Here is a 19,935-nt window from a genome sequence, read left to right on the forward strand (position 1 = left end):
CATGGCGAACGGGCGCGTGGTTGGAGGGGGTACAAAATACCGGCGGGAAGAAACACGGCACAATTAACTGTCGCTATGTACCTTTATACATCCTCCATGTTCCTTCCTTTTCTGTTAGTAAATGCATAAAACATAAACCTGCATGAGCATACAAAATGTCATGAGAAAACGGACGTATACTGTCAAGAATTTTCATTTAACTTTTGCCCGTCACAACCGCTATGACGTAATACTTTACTGCTAGCGTAGATATAAAAATGGCGGGAAAATGGCTGCGTACGTTCAATTTTGCCCATTCAGTCGTAGATCCGGGCTATTATGCAACGGTTCTTCACACTTTTACACGAGTGGTAGGTCACCAACAGAAATTCAAGATTGCTGTTGAATTATGTTCGTCTTGTGCTGTGAGCATGTGTAATTATGATCTACAAATCTGGCAATAAATGTGACAGTGTGTTCGTCCCACGACGAGCTGGCTGTCCCGAAAAAGATACTGAAAACTTTTGGCCTTGTTGTCTTCGAATGCATTGTAATCGATGCTTTGTAAATGATGTATTGGACTCCTAGATGTCTGAAGTGTGCATACCTCAGAAATAACTATTGTTGCATGTGTAGATCTCTTTAAATTCCATTATTTTTTATTGGCCGGTATAAGTCTTACGGCCGGTATTATGCCAATGCATGTTATACCCTGACTATGAATTCACATGCAAATGAGGTGAAGACAATTTTAATAGGTAGGCAAAGGAAAACAAAAACAATATTAAGACAAAGTCAATTTCTAATGTGTGTTTTATCCCCCTGTATCAGCCATGCAGCAGGTGATGTAGTGATGATCCAGCCTCCTAACCTGCCTGATGAGGTGCAGACATTCATCCAGCTTCTCAAACTCAACCCTCAGGACAGGGTAATACTGCAGCAGAATGACCCAGGTGAGTGGATCTCACCATACCTCACCTCACCTCACCTCAACAGTCTCACATCTCACATGACATAAATAAGGGGTTGTGTGGTGTAACTGCACGGTATTTGGTCAAGAACAATGAGTTCCAATTATGTCATGTCACCAATCTTGTACACTTTGGAAGGCACTCACTGACAAGTGAAAATGTGTAGTATCCTAGCTTGGTTATGTACATTGCTCAGATATGACATGAAATGACCTGTCATGTGCACATTAAAGACCCCACCACACTTATCGAAAATAGTATAGGAGTGTAAGTAGATAAAAAAATACGAAGGTCTACATGTGATTAGGAATTTTACAAGCACCCTACACTGTAGTTTTTAACTGCCTTAATTTAGTCCGTTGGTCGAGCTTGCTTGAACTTGATATTTCTGACTTGTGGAAAAGAGTCTTCTCTCCTTATTATGTTACATCTTATGTACAGATGAGCCCCTGCCCCCCTCCCTCCCCCAGCCCTGTACCATACAGCACCTAGTGGAACAGTACTGGGACATCCATGCTGTACCCAGGAGATGGTTCTTTACTCTTCTCTCCTACTTATTATGTTTGTACAGATGTGCCCCTGCCCCCCTCCCTCCCCCAGCCCTGTACCATACAGCACCTAGTGGAACAGTACTGGGACATCCATGCTGTACCCAGGAGATGGTTCTTCACTCTTCTCTCCTTACTTATTATGTTTGTACAGATGTGCAGCTGCCCCCCTCCCTCCCCCAGCCCTGTACCATACAGCACCTAGTGGAACAGTACTGGGACATCCATGCTGTACCCAGGAGATGGTTCTTCACTCTTCTCTCTTACTTTGCTGACGATGAAATGGAGAAAGAGAAATTTCAAGAATTCAGCACTGCTGAAGGCCAGGTGGGACTTTTAATTCATTTTAAGTTTCAGAGGATTAATTGATTTCAATTCAGACAACTACATGTGTACTAATATAGTATAACTGCAATTAAGTACAGATTCCCAGCTATTTTCCCAACAATATACAACATTAGGGGTGGGGTACCGAGGTATAAAACCAATCTTCCTTTCTTTGACCGGTCCAGATGACCCGATAAAAATCAGTGGACCAGACTTTTGACTTATTAGAAAATTAACAGATTATATTGGCAGGCTTTCACACATTTGGGGGCTATATACCAGTCCCAGAAAGAAGTTATTACGTTCACCAAGAAAGTTATTTTGCTGAGTGGTTATCCCTAGAAAATGTTGTTGCATGCAGTAGTATAATGGGTCTCTAGGAGGTGCCAAAGCAGGTACACTGTGTAGAGTATACAAATGGACAAAGTAGCCTAGAATTTTGTTTGTCTCTTCAGGAGGAGCTGTACTCTTACTGTAACCGTCCCAGGAGAACTACCCTAGAGGTGCTGCAGGACTTTCCTCATGTCATCAACACCATCCCTGTGGACTATCTGTTTGACCTGATCCCACCCATCCAGCCTAGGGCTTTCTCCATAGCTTCATCTCTGAAGGTAACAGCTGTCAGAACTTCATGTTGCAGTTCTGACTCATTATGCTAGGTGGGGCTTCTACCTGGTCAGATTTTAAATCCAACCCCATCCCTGTAGACTATCTGTTTGACCTCATCCCACCAATCCAGCCTAGGGCTTTCTCTGTAGCTTCATCTCTGCAGGTAGGCACAACTGTCGTATCCAACTTTCGTCAGTATCTAGTTTTCGTACTAGAGCCGAATCCTGGATATCCAGAAAACGTCCTGAGCAGGAGGACGCATCCTGGATATCCAGAAAACGGCCCAAACAGGACGCATCCTGGATAAACAGTGGTGTTTATCCAGGATGTGTACGTGGGGGTGGAGCTTCCTGTTTTCGAGGATGGAGACTATCTTGCATGTTGTTTTCGAGCTTCTGTCTGGTCAATTTTTAAATCCAACACCATTCCTGTACACTATCTGTTCAACCTCATCCCAGCCATTAAGGACATTCTCCATAGCTCCATCTTTGAAGGTATAGGCACAACTGTCAGGGCTTCATGCTGCAGTTCTGATTCAGTATGCTACATGTGGCTTTTACCTGGTCAAGTTGATGACATTTGAAACTTGTATTGTCACAAATAATGAAATGGCAAATAGATTTTGCAGTCTTTAATTTCAACATTGACTTTATTATTTCCAGGCCCATCCCAATGAAGTGCATGTATTAATGGCTGTGGTGCAGTACCGGACCAAGATGGTTACACCACGTAGGGGGCTCTGCTCAACATGGCTGTCCTCTCTCAACCCTCAGAAAGGTACCGAAACTTAAAATTGACATGCCTAATAAACTACCGGGTATGCTTCATGTTAATAATCTCCAAAGCTAAGTTCTCTCCTCTAAGTCTGTCATAGTCTAGGGCTCTCCCACCCTTTGCAACTTGTGCCGTGCTGACTGACTGATTTGGTGACATGAGTGAGCTACATGTTCCCATTGGCTCTGATAAACAAGTAAAAACATGACTATGGGGTACATTTAGTATAGTAGAATTTTCTATCTCAAGTTTTCATCATCATCACAATCATTATCATCAAGTTTTACCCCCTTTCAAAGAAAAAATTGGACAAATTCTTGAATGTTGGACAAACTTGAATGTTCTTTCAACACTGGCTATATTTTGATTATTAAGACTTATGAATTTTCCAACCCCAAATAGTTGAAGTTATCAATGGCTGGACTAAGTCTATGTTTGTTTGGCAGATGATGTCAGGGTTCCTATGTGGGTCAGGAGGGGCACTATCTCCTTCCCAAAGACACCTGCCACCCCCGTCATCATGGTAGGACCCGGCACAGGGCTGGCACCTTTCAGAGGGTTCATACAGGAACGTACCACTCTTGGGATTGGAGGTGGGTGTCAGGTCCTCAAATTTGCTATTTTCTGCAGCAACAGTGTGATCTATTATTCATCATTACAGTTAGGTCCCTATCACTTAGTCCAGTCTCTGATTCAATATTGTTTGTTCATGGACATCAAATTTGTCTGTAATTTTTTTCTGCTATATTTCACTATTTGTTAGAACAGTGAGAACAAAGACCAAAGTTGAAAAAAGGATATTTGAATCAAAATGAAAGACACGGAATGTAAATAATATGAAATGTTGTATTTTTGGTACAGGAAATGTTTTATTCTTTGGATGTCGGAACAAGGACAAAGACTTCTTCTGTGCGTCAGAATGGCAGCCACTCGTGGAGAAAGGCTTTCTTTCTTTGTACACTGCATTTTCAAGGGATCAGGTATGTGTTTCAAAAAAGATTCTTTCCTACTGAAAATTGTGAAGTGTTGATGCTTTTAGGTTTGCTGCATTTGTGGAAAGCTGTCTCCAGAAAATTAGCATATTCATTCTGTAAATTGGTTCAAACATGAACTCAAAGCTACTTTGAACTCTTGCATTTTTGCTATGCTTGAAAATCTAAGTGCTGCAACCCTCAACATTTTTTTTCAGGCAGTACATTTTGTAGAAAAAAAACTTTGAATCTGACTCTCCAATCACTTTGACATAATGTGCAATCCTAAGTTTGTTGTTAGATTCTAATTACAGATTCTTTCTTCACTCTTTCAGGAGGAGAAAGTTTATGTTCAGCAGAGAATAAAAGAGAATGGAGCTGTGATCTGGGACCTCATTCATAACCAAGAAGCTTGGATCTTCGTTGCAGGGTCAGGCAGCTTTGATTATTCTCTTAGCTTAAATTAGGTGTATTGTACTATGGGAATGCCCCGTTTTAGCCAATAAAATCAATTAATGGCGTCATAATTACATCATATTACGTCATACTGATATCAAAATTCAGGAATTATAAAATTTAACGAGCACATCAGCCCTGCAAATTTTGGTGATCGTACAGTAGGATTAACAGACAAAATCAGGGGAGATACATTGATGTAAAAATACTCAAACTTAAAAAAAATAAAGCCATGCCAAACATTGACCTGGAAATTAGATAATAATGGAAATTTTTCTTTCTAGGACTTGAATCACATCTATGAAAATTGAGATGAGTGATGGAAAAAATTCAAACATAGTAAAGCCTTGTAGGAAAACTCTTCATAATCATATTCAATAAAAGTAAAACAGATTTTGTAAACTTTTTTCACTTATTACTCAGTACAATGAAGTACTTGGAGTGTACACTCACAGTGCTTTTTCTGCTGTTTCTATGGTAGGAATGCCAAACAGATGCCCACTGATGTACAAAGTGCCCTGCAGTCAGTCCTGATGGACCATGGGAACATGGGAGAGACAGAGGCAGACAGATATATCCACTCACTGGAACACAGGCGACGATACCAAGTAGAAGCATGGTCATAACCCCACCAAAACTCGTAGTAGTAACCTTACTGTAAGAAAGTTCTGTGTTGTAGTAGCTGTATCTATCATGATCTATATAGGCAGTTTAACCGCCTTCGACATAATACACCAGTTTCTGTATCTGTATACCCAGTGCAATTACCCTTTGGCATAACACACCATCTTTGCTCTATGCAGAGCAGCAGCAGCTGGTTATATTACTATGACCACATCTAACCTTTGTACATCTATCTGCAAATGTTGCTTTAAAGATATCTAGTGAGGATGCCCCTACTGCACTTGATGGCAATGAATTCCACTCAGTGATAGTTCTAGGAAAGTATGAATATTTGAACATATCAATCCTTGTATAAAAACTTTGGTACCTGAAGATATGACTAATGTTGTTCTTGTCTGAAAAATTGGTATTAGCGGTAGTAGTGGAATTTCAGATGGCCGTGAAAAAACAAAACAAAAACAAACTCGGTATTACCTGAAAGATGGCAATGGTCACTAGCGAGATGGTGTTCAGGGACAGGTATGTTTATCTGTGGGGATGTCATTCAGCACCAAGGACTGGCGTGCTTGCCAGTATGGAAGGCATTCTGCACTAAGGAAAGGTCTATGTGGATGGCATTCAGCACCAAGGAAAGGTCTGTGTGGATGGTGTTCAGCACCAAGGACAGATGTGTTGAACGGTATGTGGATGGTGTTCAGCACTAGGCACAAGTCTGTCTACAATGCTATACATGTGCTCCTGTTCCTGAAATAACATCAAAACTATTGAATAGTACAGAGACCATAGAGCACACAAAGTCCAAGGCAAAGTCAATGCTTACATTTTATTAGAAGCTATATCATATATAACAATGTTACAGAAAATTTTACATGCAGATCCAATATCTTACATTCAGAGCGATTATACTTAATTGGCAAGACGACAATAAAGGTTGAAGAATACTTCTCGATATGGGTGTGTCAGTAGAGATTGGAAAGTATTGCATCTGTCATTAGATACAAAGGCACTGGATTATACTTCAATTTAGTGCAGTTGCATTAGGACAGTGAAGAAACTGCTGGAATGCCATTAGCGGTACACAGTTTACTTATAACACTGTATCAAGCTATCCTAGAGTTACGGCACATTGCAACAAAACGGCTCAAATTGTACTGACTGTTTCAAACCAAGCAAAATAATCTTTAAGTAACATTTAGGTTGATATTACGCCCTTTCTTTTGGCAATTTACCATGAAACAGGAAAACAGTTACTTGTGACTATGTGCCAATACCTGACTAACAATATAACTTGTTACATGTACAAATGTAGTACAAAGTTATATATGTACATGTACATTATATATGTCTAATCATAAATTTTTTCGCTCATGTTAAGGCTATACTTATCATATGGTTAGACTGATGTTTTATATATTTTTGGCAGACAATATGATACAGTTTAAACTTAATATACCCATCACTACCATAAAGGCATTCAATGAATCTGCTCATTACCTTGACTCTCAACTTACTTTCACAAATCCTATATTCAACCATAAATTCCACGGTTTTCATATCAATTATATACAGAGTTACTTTCACCATTCAAAAGGTGTTCAAATGCCATTGCCTTGTATGCCTTTTCCTACACTACAATATAGATAAACTTTTGTCTCAAAAAATATAAACTTAACTAAATCAAGCACGGCGGCCACCACATATCTGTAGATAAATTCTTGATTTATGGATTGAAAAGCAGTGTTTTGGATGACACTATAACTTATTTCCACATACAACACCAGTGAAGACATGATAGACCCTACAACGATCCCATTGCATGCTGGGAAATGTGGGGCATTGTGGGTAGCTGAGCGGTACACAAAGCATTTCTAAGACAAGACTGGGCTGTCTCCAAGACCCGTCCCTCCGTCCTAGGACGGAAATTTGCTTCTTTAACCTGTCCAAAAATCTGAACCGATGCACACAACACACCAGCATTATGATAGAAATGACGTTGTTTGCCACCTGACCTACCCATAGTACTCAATGTCTCCCTGCATGTGAATTGAATCCATGAAAGGCTCTATGCAATGTCCAGGTCAAAACTGATAAAAAATGTAATAGTGATACTCAAATTGATAGAAGAAAACAACAGTATATAAAGGCTAATATATTACTGCTGAGTAGAGAGTTCTGAGGTTTCTGTAGGATGACTTTTTCAATAAGCTAGTTCAGACTGTAAACTGCTCATGCTCTGTGATAGACATGTCAAAGGTGAAGACTTCCAATGTCTAAACAGTTATTGCCCAAGACCATGTTTAGTACATATCCAGATGTATTTTGTTTGTCTCAGGGAATTTGGCATATTGGCATGCAGTTTTATCTGTGAACGGTATTATTGCAAGGTGTGATCTGAAGCATCTCTCCTCAATACTCACTAGCTGTGTTAAGACCACAGAACCCACTGCATGCTGGGAAATGCAAAGCACCATGGGTAGCCTTGATCATCAATACAATGATTTTGTTTGCTCTCCAAGCTACCCATTGTGCTCTGCATCTCCCAGCATGCAATGGAATCTTCAAAAAGATCTAATAGTAATAATATGGAAGAAAGCATTCGAGCTCAAACACCTGGAGAACATTGTGTCTACACATACCCTGTGGCTTTTAAAGGTCTACTACGCAGTTATTTGCGCTCAAATTTGAAATATTCTAGAACTAAGAAATCTCAGATTTACTACTACTTTTTGACACTTTTTGACACTTTTGTGTCATTATTTCACGTTTGCAACGTAGAGAATTAGCCTACAAACATTTCGTCCTACGCGCGCTGTAACTTGTTGACCCCCCTAGTTAGGCACTGGTGAGAATTCAAACAAGAATCAATCATCAACGGTTATTGGTCGGGAATCTCCGGTGAGTTCCGGGTGCGTGACGTCATGACTTGGTAGGCTCGGGCAGACTCGGATTTCGTCGGTGAAGAAACAAAATGGCTGAAACCCAGCGCGGGCGTGCAGATTCCCAGGTTTTCAAACGTGCTCGCACGGGGAAAATATCGACTCCTGACATGCCTTGAATAGTGTTCCGTAACGTGGTAGGCTTGATTCAACTAACTATATAAAGAAATGGCCGGAAAATGGATTTTTTGTTTTCAGTTTGAAGCGCAAAAAACTGCGTAGTAGACCTTTAAACAGTATATAACTTATGCTTGAACTATTGGCACCATTTTCATGGGAAAGTCTCCCACGCATAATAAAACTTCCTCTAATGATATATCTATGCACTTTGGGGAAGAACGGCTACTACAAAAGACTTACATAGCTGTTATCTATCATATGCATATTAGATATATTTTGAAAAATAACACAGAAAGGCTTTAAGTCCATTTTTGATTGGCCAAGTCCACTTTTATCCGGACACAATTGTATGGAAACTACTATATTAAGTAAACACGGCTTTACACACGTACATTTCAGTGACGTGCTTCGGAAGGAAATAAAGGTGTCGCTCAACAGAAAACTGTAGAAATACCACGGCTTTAAACACCATGTCAAGCTTACATACACCACAGGGTATACCAATGTGCTACGCTCCTTGCAGAGTTTGCAAAAATGGCAGGTATATTTAATACCACTCGCTCATTCCTTCCTTTCTTTAACATCTAGCGCTAGAGATACTCTAGACCTTATGCGGGTATTTTACTGAAGCTGTGGCACTTTGACGACCTACCTGCGGCAGAGCAATTTGATGGAGCACGCAACAAATTCTATCAGTAAATAAATCATTTTACGTTTGTTAAAGTTGTTGTCTTTTGGTCATACTTGTACGTTTTGCATGATATTTCCATTATATTACGCTGCCATTGTGCCACAATTCAAATCCAGTGAGATACCGGCTTTACTGAACAATCTTGCACAGAGATCTCTGCATAACAAAAAAAGATATCATAGTATACAAAACGATCCATTCCTTGTCCTTCCCCTTACTAGCCATTGTGTTGTTGTGTAGTGAAAGTTGTTGACGACTGGTTTGGCTCAGTGCAGCGTGATCTCCATACCCTCGGAGTCCGAACGGTTGCGCCCGTTGTGTCTCTTCCACCCCCCGTTCATCAGGTCCTGGATGTGCTGTACGATCAGATTGATGGCAACTGTGGGAGGAACATATTCTTTAAAGAAAGTCTTCCAGTAAAGCAATGCTGTGCTGTAAACTGGAAAGGAAACATTCGCAAGCAAATGTATAATGTTTACCTTCACATGTTATAGTCTAACACTGACTTCTGTTATATTTATTCTTACTCCAACACATTCAGATATATCGTGACCAAGTCATTGCTACATCATGTAGCCAAACACCACTGGGTGTTTACGTTTTTTATCAGTCACCATGGTGACAGCTGCCTGGTCCAGGTCAATGACCATATTTGTATGGAGAAGAGGAAGAAGAAACAGAACAAAAACAACATGATTACCTCCAGTGAAGGTAAAAATAATAAAGAATGATACAACGAGGTGTATTCTGTATTACCCTATGTTCCAGCCCAACTGCTAGTAGGGTTGCCAAAAGACCATGCAGAAATCACAAATTTAATGTCGATATTACTTACCTTTGTTTTCTACTCCTCTTGGAATGATGACATCTGCATACTTTTTTGTCTGCAAAAAAAGAATAATGATTTTTATATGCTACATTGTACATATTAGATACAAATCCATCCTTATTTACATGTACATTTATAGCAGTATTCTGCATTGTACATTTGTACTGTAGTCTTCACTGTCGTTAGTTGCTTTGCACAGATTCATAGCATAGAGTCAAGGCGAAAGGAGGCGTCTCTACGCGAGTTGAAAAGGATTCTGAAAGACCCCTCACACCTGTGTCAAGTCTTCCTTCAACCAACTGAGGAACCATGATATGAACTGAGACATAGAAAACCGTATAAACTGCCAGTCAGCTGTACTGAGAGACATCGGAACTCGTTTGTGGTGAGGGCAGCAAGAGACTTAGTAGATTTAGTCTGAGACCAATGTCACTATGTGCAGTATCATTCGCGTTGCCTAAATGTATACATGTAGTTTTGATGTTGTTGTGTTGTGTCGTGAAGAAATTTTAACTGACACACGAAATTGTTTTAAAAAAATGTATTATTTGTTTTTAATTGCCAGTGAATTTGCAGTATTAACTTGTTGGAATTTATTTGTAAAATCGTCACAATTCAGTCAGAATTTTTGACTGCCAAGCTTGATTAAATAAAGTTTGATTTGTTTAGTCTGTATTGATCGACTGACGGAGAGAGGATAATAGGACAGTCACTTTAGGAAACCAGTCATTTTTGAGATTAACATTGCATTTTTGTATATCTTGTATATTACTACAATATCACACTGAAAGATGAATCCCTACACTTATTGATAAGTGTGGTGGGTTCTTTAAGTTTAATATGCTCTTGGATTGGCTCTCTTTCAATATGGGACTTACATGAAATGTTCCATTCTAGAGGACATCCCAAACCGAAACTAGGTATTCATTTTCACCAGTGAGCATCTGTTTTCCTAATGGTAAAACATTGAAATTCCTTGGGATTCCAACCTTTTGACTTTAACAGTATGTGCTTTCCCTAAGAGGGGATTCAAAACTTTTGTCTTGTACTCACTGGCAGACAGAACTCCTCGAATGCTGGTTTGACGAATGTTGTGTACTGGACAAGCACATTCTCCAGGTCTCTCCCTCTCTCATTGATGTCCCTCAAAACTGGAGGAAAAAAATAACAACACAACAGCAATTAAATTGCCACTCAAAAATAAAACTTTTCTAAAAAATTTCACCAATCCCATAGTCCTGCCCACCTGTGTCAAAATGAAAATTGCAAAAACATAATACAGTGGAAGCCGCTTAATTGCACACCCAATTTGCCAGCAATATCCGTGCAATTATCTGGCGTGTGCGATAATGCGAAGTTACCCAGTTGGACCGCACCGCCACGGGATTTGGGAATTTCGTGCAATTGACCGAAGTGTGCGTTTATCCGATGTGCAATTAACTGGCTTCAACTGTAATCCAAATATTTCACAAATATGCAGCCATTCGCTGATTGGTCAATTGGATAACTGCCATGCTATCATTGGCAAACTGCTACTTATGATTGACAGTCAGGACAAACCTCTTCTGGACAGTCTTGTGTCTGCGTCTGTGTCGACAAACAGCTTCATGTTGAAAAGGTCGCGGATGTTTCTGTAGTAGAAGACCAGGATCCCTTCGAACAGCACCACATCTGCTGGGTAGATAGTGATGAACTCCCCCTCTCTCCTATAGTGGAGACAACAAGTCAGGTAAGGAAACTGTCCTGTTGTGTTTTTGAGGCCGAAGGGCAGTAGGTTGTTATCCATTTTGTCTAGGACACAGCAGGGATAAACAAGTCCACTAGCCCTATTGTCCAGGGCAAGTGAAAGTGCTGTTCGGGCAAGTGCATGTCTTACCCCACTTGTCCGATCGGGCAAGTAAGATTTTTCCATTGATTTTAGTGCAATTTTGATATACTTGTTACTTTTTACAGTCATGACATCAAGCAATTGTCTACAGAGAATTCCATTGCTGGAAGTGAAAATGCATATACTAGTAACAGTGACATTTGAATTTTGGGTAAGTGAAAAATTGGTTCGGGCAAGTACATTTTTTATGTGCTTGCCCGATAGGACAAGTGGATTTTAGAAAACTTGTTCAACAGTATTGGAAGGTGGGCCCATCCCTCAGCTCTCCTACACCTTTTACCTCTCTAACGGAAGTCAGGTACCCATTTTATACCTGGGTGGATTGAGAAAAGTTGTGTATCTTTCCCAAGGACACAATTGTTGGCCAAATGCAGCTGGAATTCGGACATGTGACCTTTCTATTAGACGTAATTAGTAGTAGGGAATCAATGCCACTACTAAAATTTTAAGTTGATACCAAAAAAGCTAAAATGACATCTTCAATCTCTTACCTCTGGCAAACATCTTGCACATTTTCAGATTTTCATTCACAAAACATCAATATTCTTATAGGAAATTGTCATTCTTGACTTTTGTCATTGACAGCCAGTAGAAAAAGGGACAGCTAAAAGCCCTTGAACCTTGACCTAGACCACAATGCATCAGTCACATGAGTTTGTAGAGCTGTGAGATGGTTTATCATCTGACACCCACCTGGCATGTGTGACGAAGTCGTAGACTGGGATGTGAACTGTCTGTCCTGCAACAATGTTTCTCAGTGTTTCCTCGATCAAGGCATTGTCAAAGGCATCTGGATACAAAACAAGAACAGTTGTTATAATAATACAGTATACATGGTTGGGGATGAAACATTTTTGGGTTATCTTTGCAGAAAAAGTTTTAAAGTGAGAGTATTTCATCCCATGGCATCTTCGAGTTTCCCACATGATTTTGCTCGCGATGTGTTATTTCTTAACTAAATGACATGAATCCCCCCCCCACACACACACACATTAATACACATAGAACGTTTATTAAAAACAAAAATTAAAACAAGACAATTCTTTCTACAATGTCTTAGAATTACCTGGATGGTCAAAGTTAAACTGCCCCTTGAAGGCCTTAGCCTTCTCCTCAGGTGTTAAGACTTTGTAGAAGGCGTCTTGGCTGAGGATGGCGACCTGGCGCTGCTTACAGTCCACCTCATGTTGTCCCAGGAGCTCCATAATCCGCGCACAGACTGACGACTGGGGGTGAAGAAAGAAGAATTCATTATTGTCAATACAATTAGAATTCAAACGTACTATGTGAGTTTTGGACAGTTGTGAAACTTAAAGCTGGTTGCCAGCTTCAAAGTTCAAGTCCCCATCTAAAAGACTGAAGCAGGTTTTTAGCTAGGATTTCATGATAGGGAGTCCAAATTTCTTAGTGATTAGAGTGGCCACATGCCACAGGTAGTGCTAAGGTATCTAAGGTATCCTGAGGGGCAAAATTACTGTCTGAGAGGTCACAGTTGAAAACTGTCATGCAAGTGACCTACTAGCATCCCTGGTCAATCAGGGTTTTATGCTTGCCAGGGGATCTGCTCCCAGTGTGAGTGAGTCCAATCTTTTTAATCATTTTTGAACAGCGCATCCAAATTAAGACACCCCCTGGATAAAAGCCTGGATCAAAGGCACCTGACCAATGCCAAGGTATACAATGCAGTGATCATGCGAGAAAGAACACAAAATCTCAATAATGTTACAACTTACAAGCACAGTATATCAACCTTTAGCACATTGAACTTGGCTGAACTCTGAAGTACCTGTTTGTCTATCACTTCTCTATATATTGATTAGGGGGTTTAGCCAGCACAAGAAAAAGGTGTTTCAGTGAGAATAGTATCCTTCAACTTCCTCTGGTGAGTCTGGTCTGACTCTAGAGTCAATTCTACATTAGCAATAACTTATTGGCAATAAGGTATCTTTTGCCCTGTGTTCGAACATTTTGGAAATCTTTGTAACTGGAACAGTCTAAATGTGATTAGTAACTGATTAAAACTATTTATAACATCTGTGTGATGTTCTAAAATGTTTTCTACAGTATGCATACATGTTAGGAACATTTCTAACAAATACATTACTTCTGTTAGTTTCTAAACTGTTCCAATATAGATTCATTGTTTGTGATCACATGTTTGAAAATGAAACAACATTGTGTAACTGGGTCAGTGGGCTGGGAATAGGGCCTTTACACATCCCTGCCAACCCCAATTTTTCCAATAAATATAAATATGTTCAAACATGTTCAATCTTTCATGTTGAAGCTCAAACTTTAAATTACTTCTCCGTGACTCAGAAAGGACTCTACTGTCTTTCAGAATCAGACTGAGTTGGTGATCTGCTTGAAATGATGGGAGTAATGTTGGATGTATTGACTTAGGGTGGAGACTGGAGGTATACAAACAAGCTTTTCTGTGTAACTTAACCAAAAATTAACTTTGCAAAACCTAATAAAAAAATCAAGATGGGTTAATCTAAAATCGCATCTTAGACTGGTCAACATAAAACTTGAAAAGAATTTTGTTAGCAGCGGCCAATTGTTCTTGCTCAGGAATGTAAATATTTTTGATCATAAATATTTTTTGCCGCCAATTTTTAGGTTCATCCTCAGGAATAGGGTTAGGGATGACAGGGTCATGAAATGTTATTCAGGTTGATCAAAGGTTCATCAAAAACTCTAATTGACAGGAGCATTATGTCAATAATGCCAAAAAATATCTAATTGACAGGAACATCCAGTCAATCGTGATGCACAAATGATTCGGTATTGAAATCCTTCCAATAGTGCCCCCAATCATCATTATTGACGATAACATATTGTTAACAGTGCAAAACAAAAAATGTGCCAAAAACTTCCTGTCACTAGATCAAAAATTCATTTCGGTATGCACATGTAGATGAGTATCTAAACACTTGTTCAAGATAACGTTTGAAATTAAAAAAAAAAACACATTTAGTTGATCTTCAGTCGGCCACACCATGACTTTGGTGCAAAAAATTCATCGGCATCCACTTTGGTGCAACAAAAAAAACTTTGCAGAGTTTGCTACAAAATAATTTTTTCAAGGGATGAGGGTGAATTTGTAAGGAAACACATCCACATTTAAAAAGATAATTTCACCTGATTTGAATTGATTCTGCAATTTCTGTAACCCACACATCTTTCAGTGTCATCATACAGTATTGTGTAGCATGCATATTTCCTTACATATCATATCATATCATATCATATCATCCACATGATCATGATGATGTAATCGGTACAGAGATACTGTACCAGTACAAGGACCAGCTGTAAACGCTGTGTGAGCACTTTAAAACTATCATGTTACAACATTTCATAAACGTGTCTAGGAATTGCTACAGTTGCGTAAAATGTACCTACGATGTTAGGAAAACGGCCAAGTTGACTTCCTGATAGTGATTGCTAGAGGAATCGTGGTGCGTCCATGGTTTTGTAAAGTTCCCCAAAACACCCGCATTATTTTACGCGCCAAAACAAAGCAATTTGTCGCCGTGCGTGCCACATGGCTAGCACTAAGTAAACAGGCCCGTTTACCCAACGCCAAGTCCACCTGTCGCCATAAAACTTTCAAAAAACATTTCTGTATCCTTTTACCTTTCCAGAGGCAGTGCCGCCAGCCACTCCGATGATAAAAGGCTTGCGATGGAGACCGTTTTTCACCCCGTTCCTGGTGCCCACACCATTACAGCCCGCCATCTTGTCCAATATGTGGGACGATTTCCGCAGGCTGAGGTAGGCCACATCTGATTAGTCAAACGTGATGGATCGATCAGCAATACCTTGTTGTGATTGGTCGAAGTGGTCCAACCTTCAGTCTTCTTACATAGCGGAGGTAGGAATCATCTGATTAGTCTAATGTAATGAGCTAATCGGCAATACTACGTTATGATTGGTCAGTCATCTGATGTTCTTAGATAGCTGTCATGCATTGCAAAGAGGAAATGCCAGATTTTCTTGCTTTGATAAAATGTTATAAAAGCACTTTAACCTTTTAGAATATATATCAAAGATCTTTCAGTAACTTGAACGTCAACGTTGAATAGTTGCTATTTCCTTGTTAGTATTTTTTGGACGAACGAGTTAAAATCTAAGCTGGCAGTCATAAATATACACAAGACAGCCATTTTTTTAGAAAAAAAAAATCGAGCGTGATTTCCTTGCTGTCGGCGTTTTCTTTGGAGCTGCAGCTGAAAGTCCACCAAAAATATGCTCGCGGATACGCTTCTTATAGTTTTTATATCCATATGTACAGCCTTGTTAGCTGAAGGTAAAGTAGTGGTCACCTTTGAGTTAATTCAGCGTTTCCTAATGCCGGTAATTACAAGTGTAACGTCGGTCTATATTTTAGTGGGAGGGGGGCGTAACACACTACATCTCAAATAGCAAATGTAGTTCCGAAAGAAACATTGATTTGCTGCGTATAACCTGCCACGGAACCCAGTACCACAAAGGGTTAGTACAGTAGATTAATTTGTAACCAGCAGGAGATCAGATGTATGATTTTTTTTTTCGTGTGAAATTCAATTCAATTATCTCCATATTTCATTTTGCAGGCATTACATGGCTTCTTGTATACAGAACGGAGAAATACCAAAAACTCAAGTCTGAAGTGGAGAAACAGAGCAAGAAATGTAAGTTCTTGAAAAATTCATAAAAATGTCAATTGATTTTGCATACAATTTGAATGCTGTCGTTTTAAGAATCATTGATATGATCATTGAATGAATAATGATGACATTGTGATCTTCTTTATGATTTTTTTCAGTGGAAAAGAGAAAGGAAGCCATAGGTGAAGCAATAGACAAAACACAGAAGAGGAAACTAGGTAAAGTAGTTCATTGAAATGTCATTAGTATGATATGATACGATACTGAATACTGTAAATGCATTTAAGTTCGCGGGGATTTAATTTCGCGGTAGCACCATTCACTGTAGTCTCTTACTGTTATGGAAAATTTTCGCGGTGGTTTTAAATTCGCGGTGAAGCGGCCGCCGCGAAAGCCGCGAACATTAATCCACCGCGAACATTTCTGCATTTACAGTACTAGTTTTGTTTGAAAAGTTGTCCATTTATGCTAATTCATGTTAGTGATGTTTTGATTTGTTTGTTTTTTCGTGTTCAGAAAAACAGGAGGAAAAGCTGAAGAACAACAACAGAGACTTGTCCCTGGTAGGTTATACTAATCAACATTTGAAATACAGAAAAAGCATATGACATGCTATGCAGTATACTTTATAATGATAAAGTAGTTTTTTATTGTTAGGCCTTGAATGGCTTGATGATTTGATTGTAGGGATAACATCCATGTGCAACTTTTATTTGGCTGACTCTCTGTTCACAGCCAAGGGCTGAATTGCCATTAATTCATTATGGTTAAATTTTTTCCATTTTGTTAAAAAGTAGGAAATTAGTTGGATTTCCAGAATTCTATGCAGGCTGTCATGCTATTGGCTTGTGTTTACTGTATTTGCAAATGTTTTTGACATGAGAAGTTTTCTTCTTGTCACAGGTGAAGATGAAGTCCATGTTTGCCATTGGGTTTTGCTTCACTGCCCTTATGAGTATGTTCAACTCCATGTAAGTAATGTTCAGCTCGGACTTCTGAATACATGTGACATCTCTTGTTGTCATTTGTGTTTATGGACTTGATCAATGCAAGAACAATCTTCTTGTCGTGTTTTTTTATGGTTTTGTTCATTGCAAGGCTACGCCAGACTAAAGTTTGGTTACAATACCAATTACAGGAGCACTAAGAAAAACTCGTCTTGTTGTGTGTTCTTTGATATCTACTGAGCAATTTGACCTTCTTGGTATGCTTAGCGCTCCTCGTGTATTCCAAAAATATCTACAATAAAGGAAGGGTCTGCATGGGTTTAGTGTCATATTGTTTTACAAAACATACATCGTCTAAATCACTACAAGTGGAATCCCACAAATGGTCGGCTGATTATGTATTTATTAATACGTTACCTAAAGAGACAGAGAAGCAAGCTCACCAACAAGGCTTTTGGGACCTTTACCTTACCTTTATATATTTTTCTCTCTTCCAGATTTGATGGGCGTGTGGTTGCTAAGCTACCGTTCCTGCCCTTCTCCCTGCTGCAGGGACTGTCCCATCGTAACCTGATGGGGGAGGACTACACCGACTGTTCCTTCATCTTCCTGTACATCCTGTGCACCATGTCCATCAGACAGGTCTGTACACATGTCTTTTGCTGTTACAACTTCAGGGTTCTGGCCAGTTTCACTTCACTTTATTTATTTAACCAGGAATAATACAGCTCAAGGCAACCTAGACCTGTTTTTCAGGCAATCCTGTGCATATGTGCAAACTGTTTTTTCTTGTTGGACCAAGAAGGGTCAAGGGTCAGACCCAAGATGGCGCCTGAGCCTCCTGAATGATCTCCAGCTCTGGGATGTGAATCAGTCTCCATCATCAGTGGAGGTCTTGAACTGCTTCAGTTTGTGTTTTTGGGCCTACCGTACTAAGAAAATAACTAGCAAAGCAGAGGAGAGTTGATAGTCATTTTTACTTAGTCTCTGCAGGGTTGACTGGTCTAAAACAGAGGCAGTTAGTTAGAATTTTTAAAACACAAATTTGATTGATTAATGTGCGAAAGAGATCTAGTTGGAGAACAGTTTTTTAACCTAACTATGAATTGATATATTACAAATCAATTCATAGTCATATTCTAGTGACGCTGAAGAAGAGTAATTGATGTCACTCAAAACGTCTGGATGTAAATATCCGTTTTTTTATCCAGTTGTGGAGTTTGAATTGTATTTGAATTCAATCCATAGGTAGGATATAAAAACCTACTCTCCAACGAGATCTCTTTAGTCTCACTGATAAAAGGTAGCGGATTCTACCTAAAATGTCTGACCGTTTCCAGAATCACATCCAGTTGCTTGAGTAATTGCTATTTGGTGTATCTTATTACTTGGATGTCGATCCGCTTTATCAATGTATTTACTATGTAGATATGTATGCAGGCACATGATCTTTTTTCTCTGTCTTGTTTTACAGAACATCCAGAAGATGCTTGGATTTGCTCCATCCCGAGCAGCCAATAAGCAAGCAGGAGGATTTCTGGGCCCCCCTCCCCAACCTCCCAAGTAGAAGTCATCATCACAAAGCTGAGGCTCCCCCACAGTCTATACACTTTCCCCAGGGGGTGGGGGCTCTGCTAAACTGAGCTGTTTAACCTTTTGTGGGGATAGCCTCAAACCAGCTGTCAGCCAATCAGAGAAACACCTAGGTGATGTCTTGAGACTAAGCCAATGCTCTATTGGCTGATGGCTTGTTAGAGGCCATGCACCGCAAAAAAGTGGAAACCTCAGTCCGATTAAGCAGGCTCTGCATAGGAGATGACATCATCATCAGCATCCCATTGGCTGACCAGCTGCTGACCATATTTGGATATGTTGACCTGATATGGAGCAGCATACTAGTACTTTTAATTACTCAGCTGCCAACTGTCCTCTTTTTACATGTGTAATAGTTATTCACTTTATCTTGATAAATAACAAATACAATAATATCATAAGATATGTGCCATTTTCTTTATCATTATTAAAATGGTCCTATATCAATGTACTGTTTGTTTGTTGTTATTTAAACATTAAACTAAAGTTATGAAAGGTGTCAAAGAAAACAAAGTTAGGAGGAGAGAAAATGCTTTAAAAGCTTTTGTCTTACAGGCATCTTAAACATCATTAGAGTGTTGTTTTCTGATAGATATTAAAGTAAGGTACAGTAATAACATAATAAATCCATACTACTTCACATTTTATTCTCAAAGGAAATGTATGCATGTACAGGGAATGCATGGATAAGGTCTGCATGGGGTTACTGAGTATTATAAGTTTTACAAACGCACATCTCCATGTGCAATAAACTGAAAAGCATATCGCATTTATGATTTTTTTCTCACTGTCTTTGTAGTATGTAGACCTGTCTTACATTAATTCCTGGATTTCTGCAGAACAAAAAGGTTAAGGTTAGTAAGGTGATGTTTTAGAATTTCAGATGTATTCAAATTTCATTAAATTTGGCTTCTATCAATGATTTTGAATAAATATTAATCTATCGCAGGGTAGGACTTAGTAAACACTATCCAAAGACAATTCATGCACTATATAATGGTTAACATCAATCAGGTA

The 19,935-nt window shown here is 39.3% G+C and overlaps 3 protein-coding genes across 5 annotated transcripts in view; 2 read left to right on the forward strand and 1 right to left on the reverse strand.

Moving 5' to 3' along the window:
- Positions 1–6,208, forward strand: part of LOC118421502 (NADPH-dependent diflavin oxidoreductase 1-like) — an 11,724-nt gene extending 5,516 nt beyond the window's left edge. For all 3 annotated transcript variants that reach the window (XM_035828815.1, XM_035828816.1, XM_035828817.1), the window contains exons 8-15: positions 811–932; positions 1,653–1,825; positions 2,281–2,436; positions 3,097–3,211; positions 3,655–3,801; positions 4,070–4,188; positions 4,515–4,609; positions 5,117–6,208. In XM_035828815.1, coding sequence (XP_035684708.1) covers positions 811–932; positions 1,653–1,825; positions 2,281–2,436; positions 3,097–3,211; positions 3,655–3,801; positions 4,070–4,188; positions 4,515–4,609; positions 5,117–5,261 — 1,072 coding nt within the window. In that variant the 3' untranslated portion in view covers positions 5,262–6,208. The remainder of the gene's footprint in view (positions 1–810; positions 933–1,652; positions 1,826–2,280; positions 2,437–3,096; positions 3,212–3,654; positions 3,802–4,069; positions 4,189–4,514; positions 4,610–5,116) is intronic.
- Positions 6,209–8,429: 2,221 nt separating this feature from the next.
- Positions 8,430–15,543, reverse strand: LOC118421503 (uridine-cytidine kinase 2-B-like). The gene is made up of 7 exons (XM_035828818.1): positions 15,366–15,543; positions 12,790–12,949; positions 12,417–12,513; positions 11,396–11,541; positions 10,889–10,986; positions 9,842–9,890; positions 8,430–9,385 (listed from the first exon to the last, which is right to left on the reverse strand). The coding sequence occupies exons 1-7, from the start codon at positions 15,465–15,467 to the stop codon at positions 9,273–9,275; spliced, it is 765 nt and encodes a 254-aa protein (XP_035684711.1). The 5' UTR covers positions 15,468–15,543; the 3' UTR covers positions 8,430–9,272.
- Positions 15,544–15,852: 309 nt separating this feature from the next.
- Positions 15,853–19,687, forward strand: LOC118421504 (calcium load-activated calcium channel). Its single transcript, XM_035828820.1, has 7 exons — positions 15,853–16,038; positions 16,325–16,402; positions 16,537–16,596; positions 16,895–16,941; positions 17,282–17,349; positions 17,823–17,967; positions 18,800–19,687. Exons 1-7 carry the CDS (start codon positions 15,978–15,980, stop codon positions 18,890–18,892), a joined length of 552 nt encoding a protein of 183 aa, XP_035684713.1. The 5' UTR covers positions 15,853–15,977; the 3' UTR covers positions 18,893–19,687.
- Positions 19,688–19,935: the final 248 nt, after the last annotated feature.

This window comes from Branchiostoma floridae, chromosome 8 (assembly GCF_000003815.2).
Source record: "Branchiostoma floridae strain S238N-H82 chromosome 8, Bfl_VNyyK, whole genome shotgun sequence".
Classification (NCBI taxonomy): domain Eukaryota; kingdom Metazoa; phylum Chordata; class Leptocardii; order Amphioxiformes; family Branchiostomatidae; genus Branchiostoma; species Branchiostoma floridae.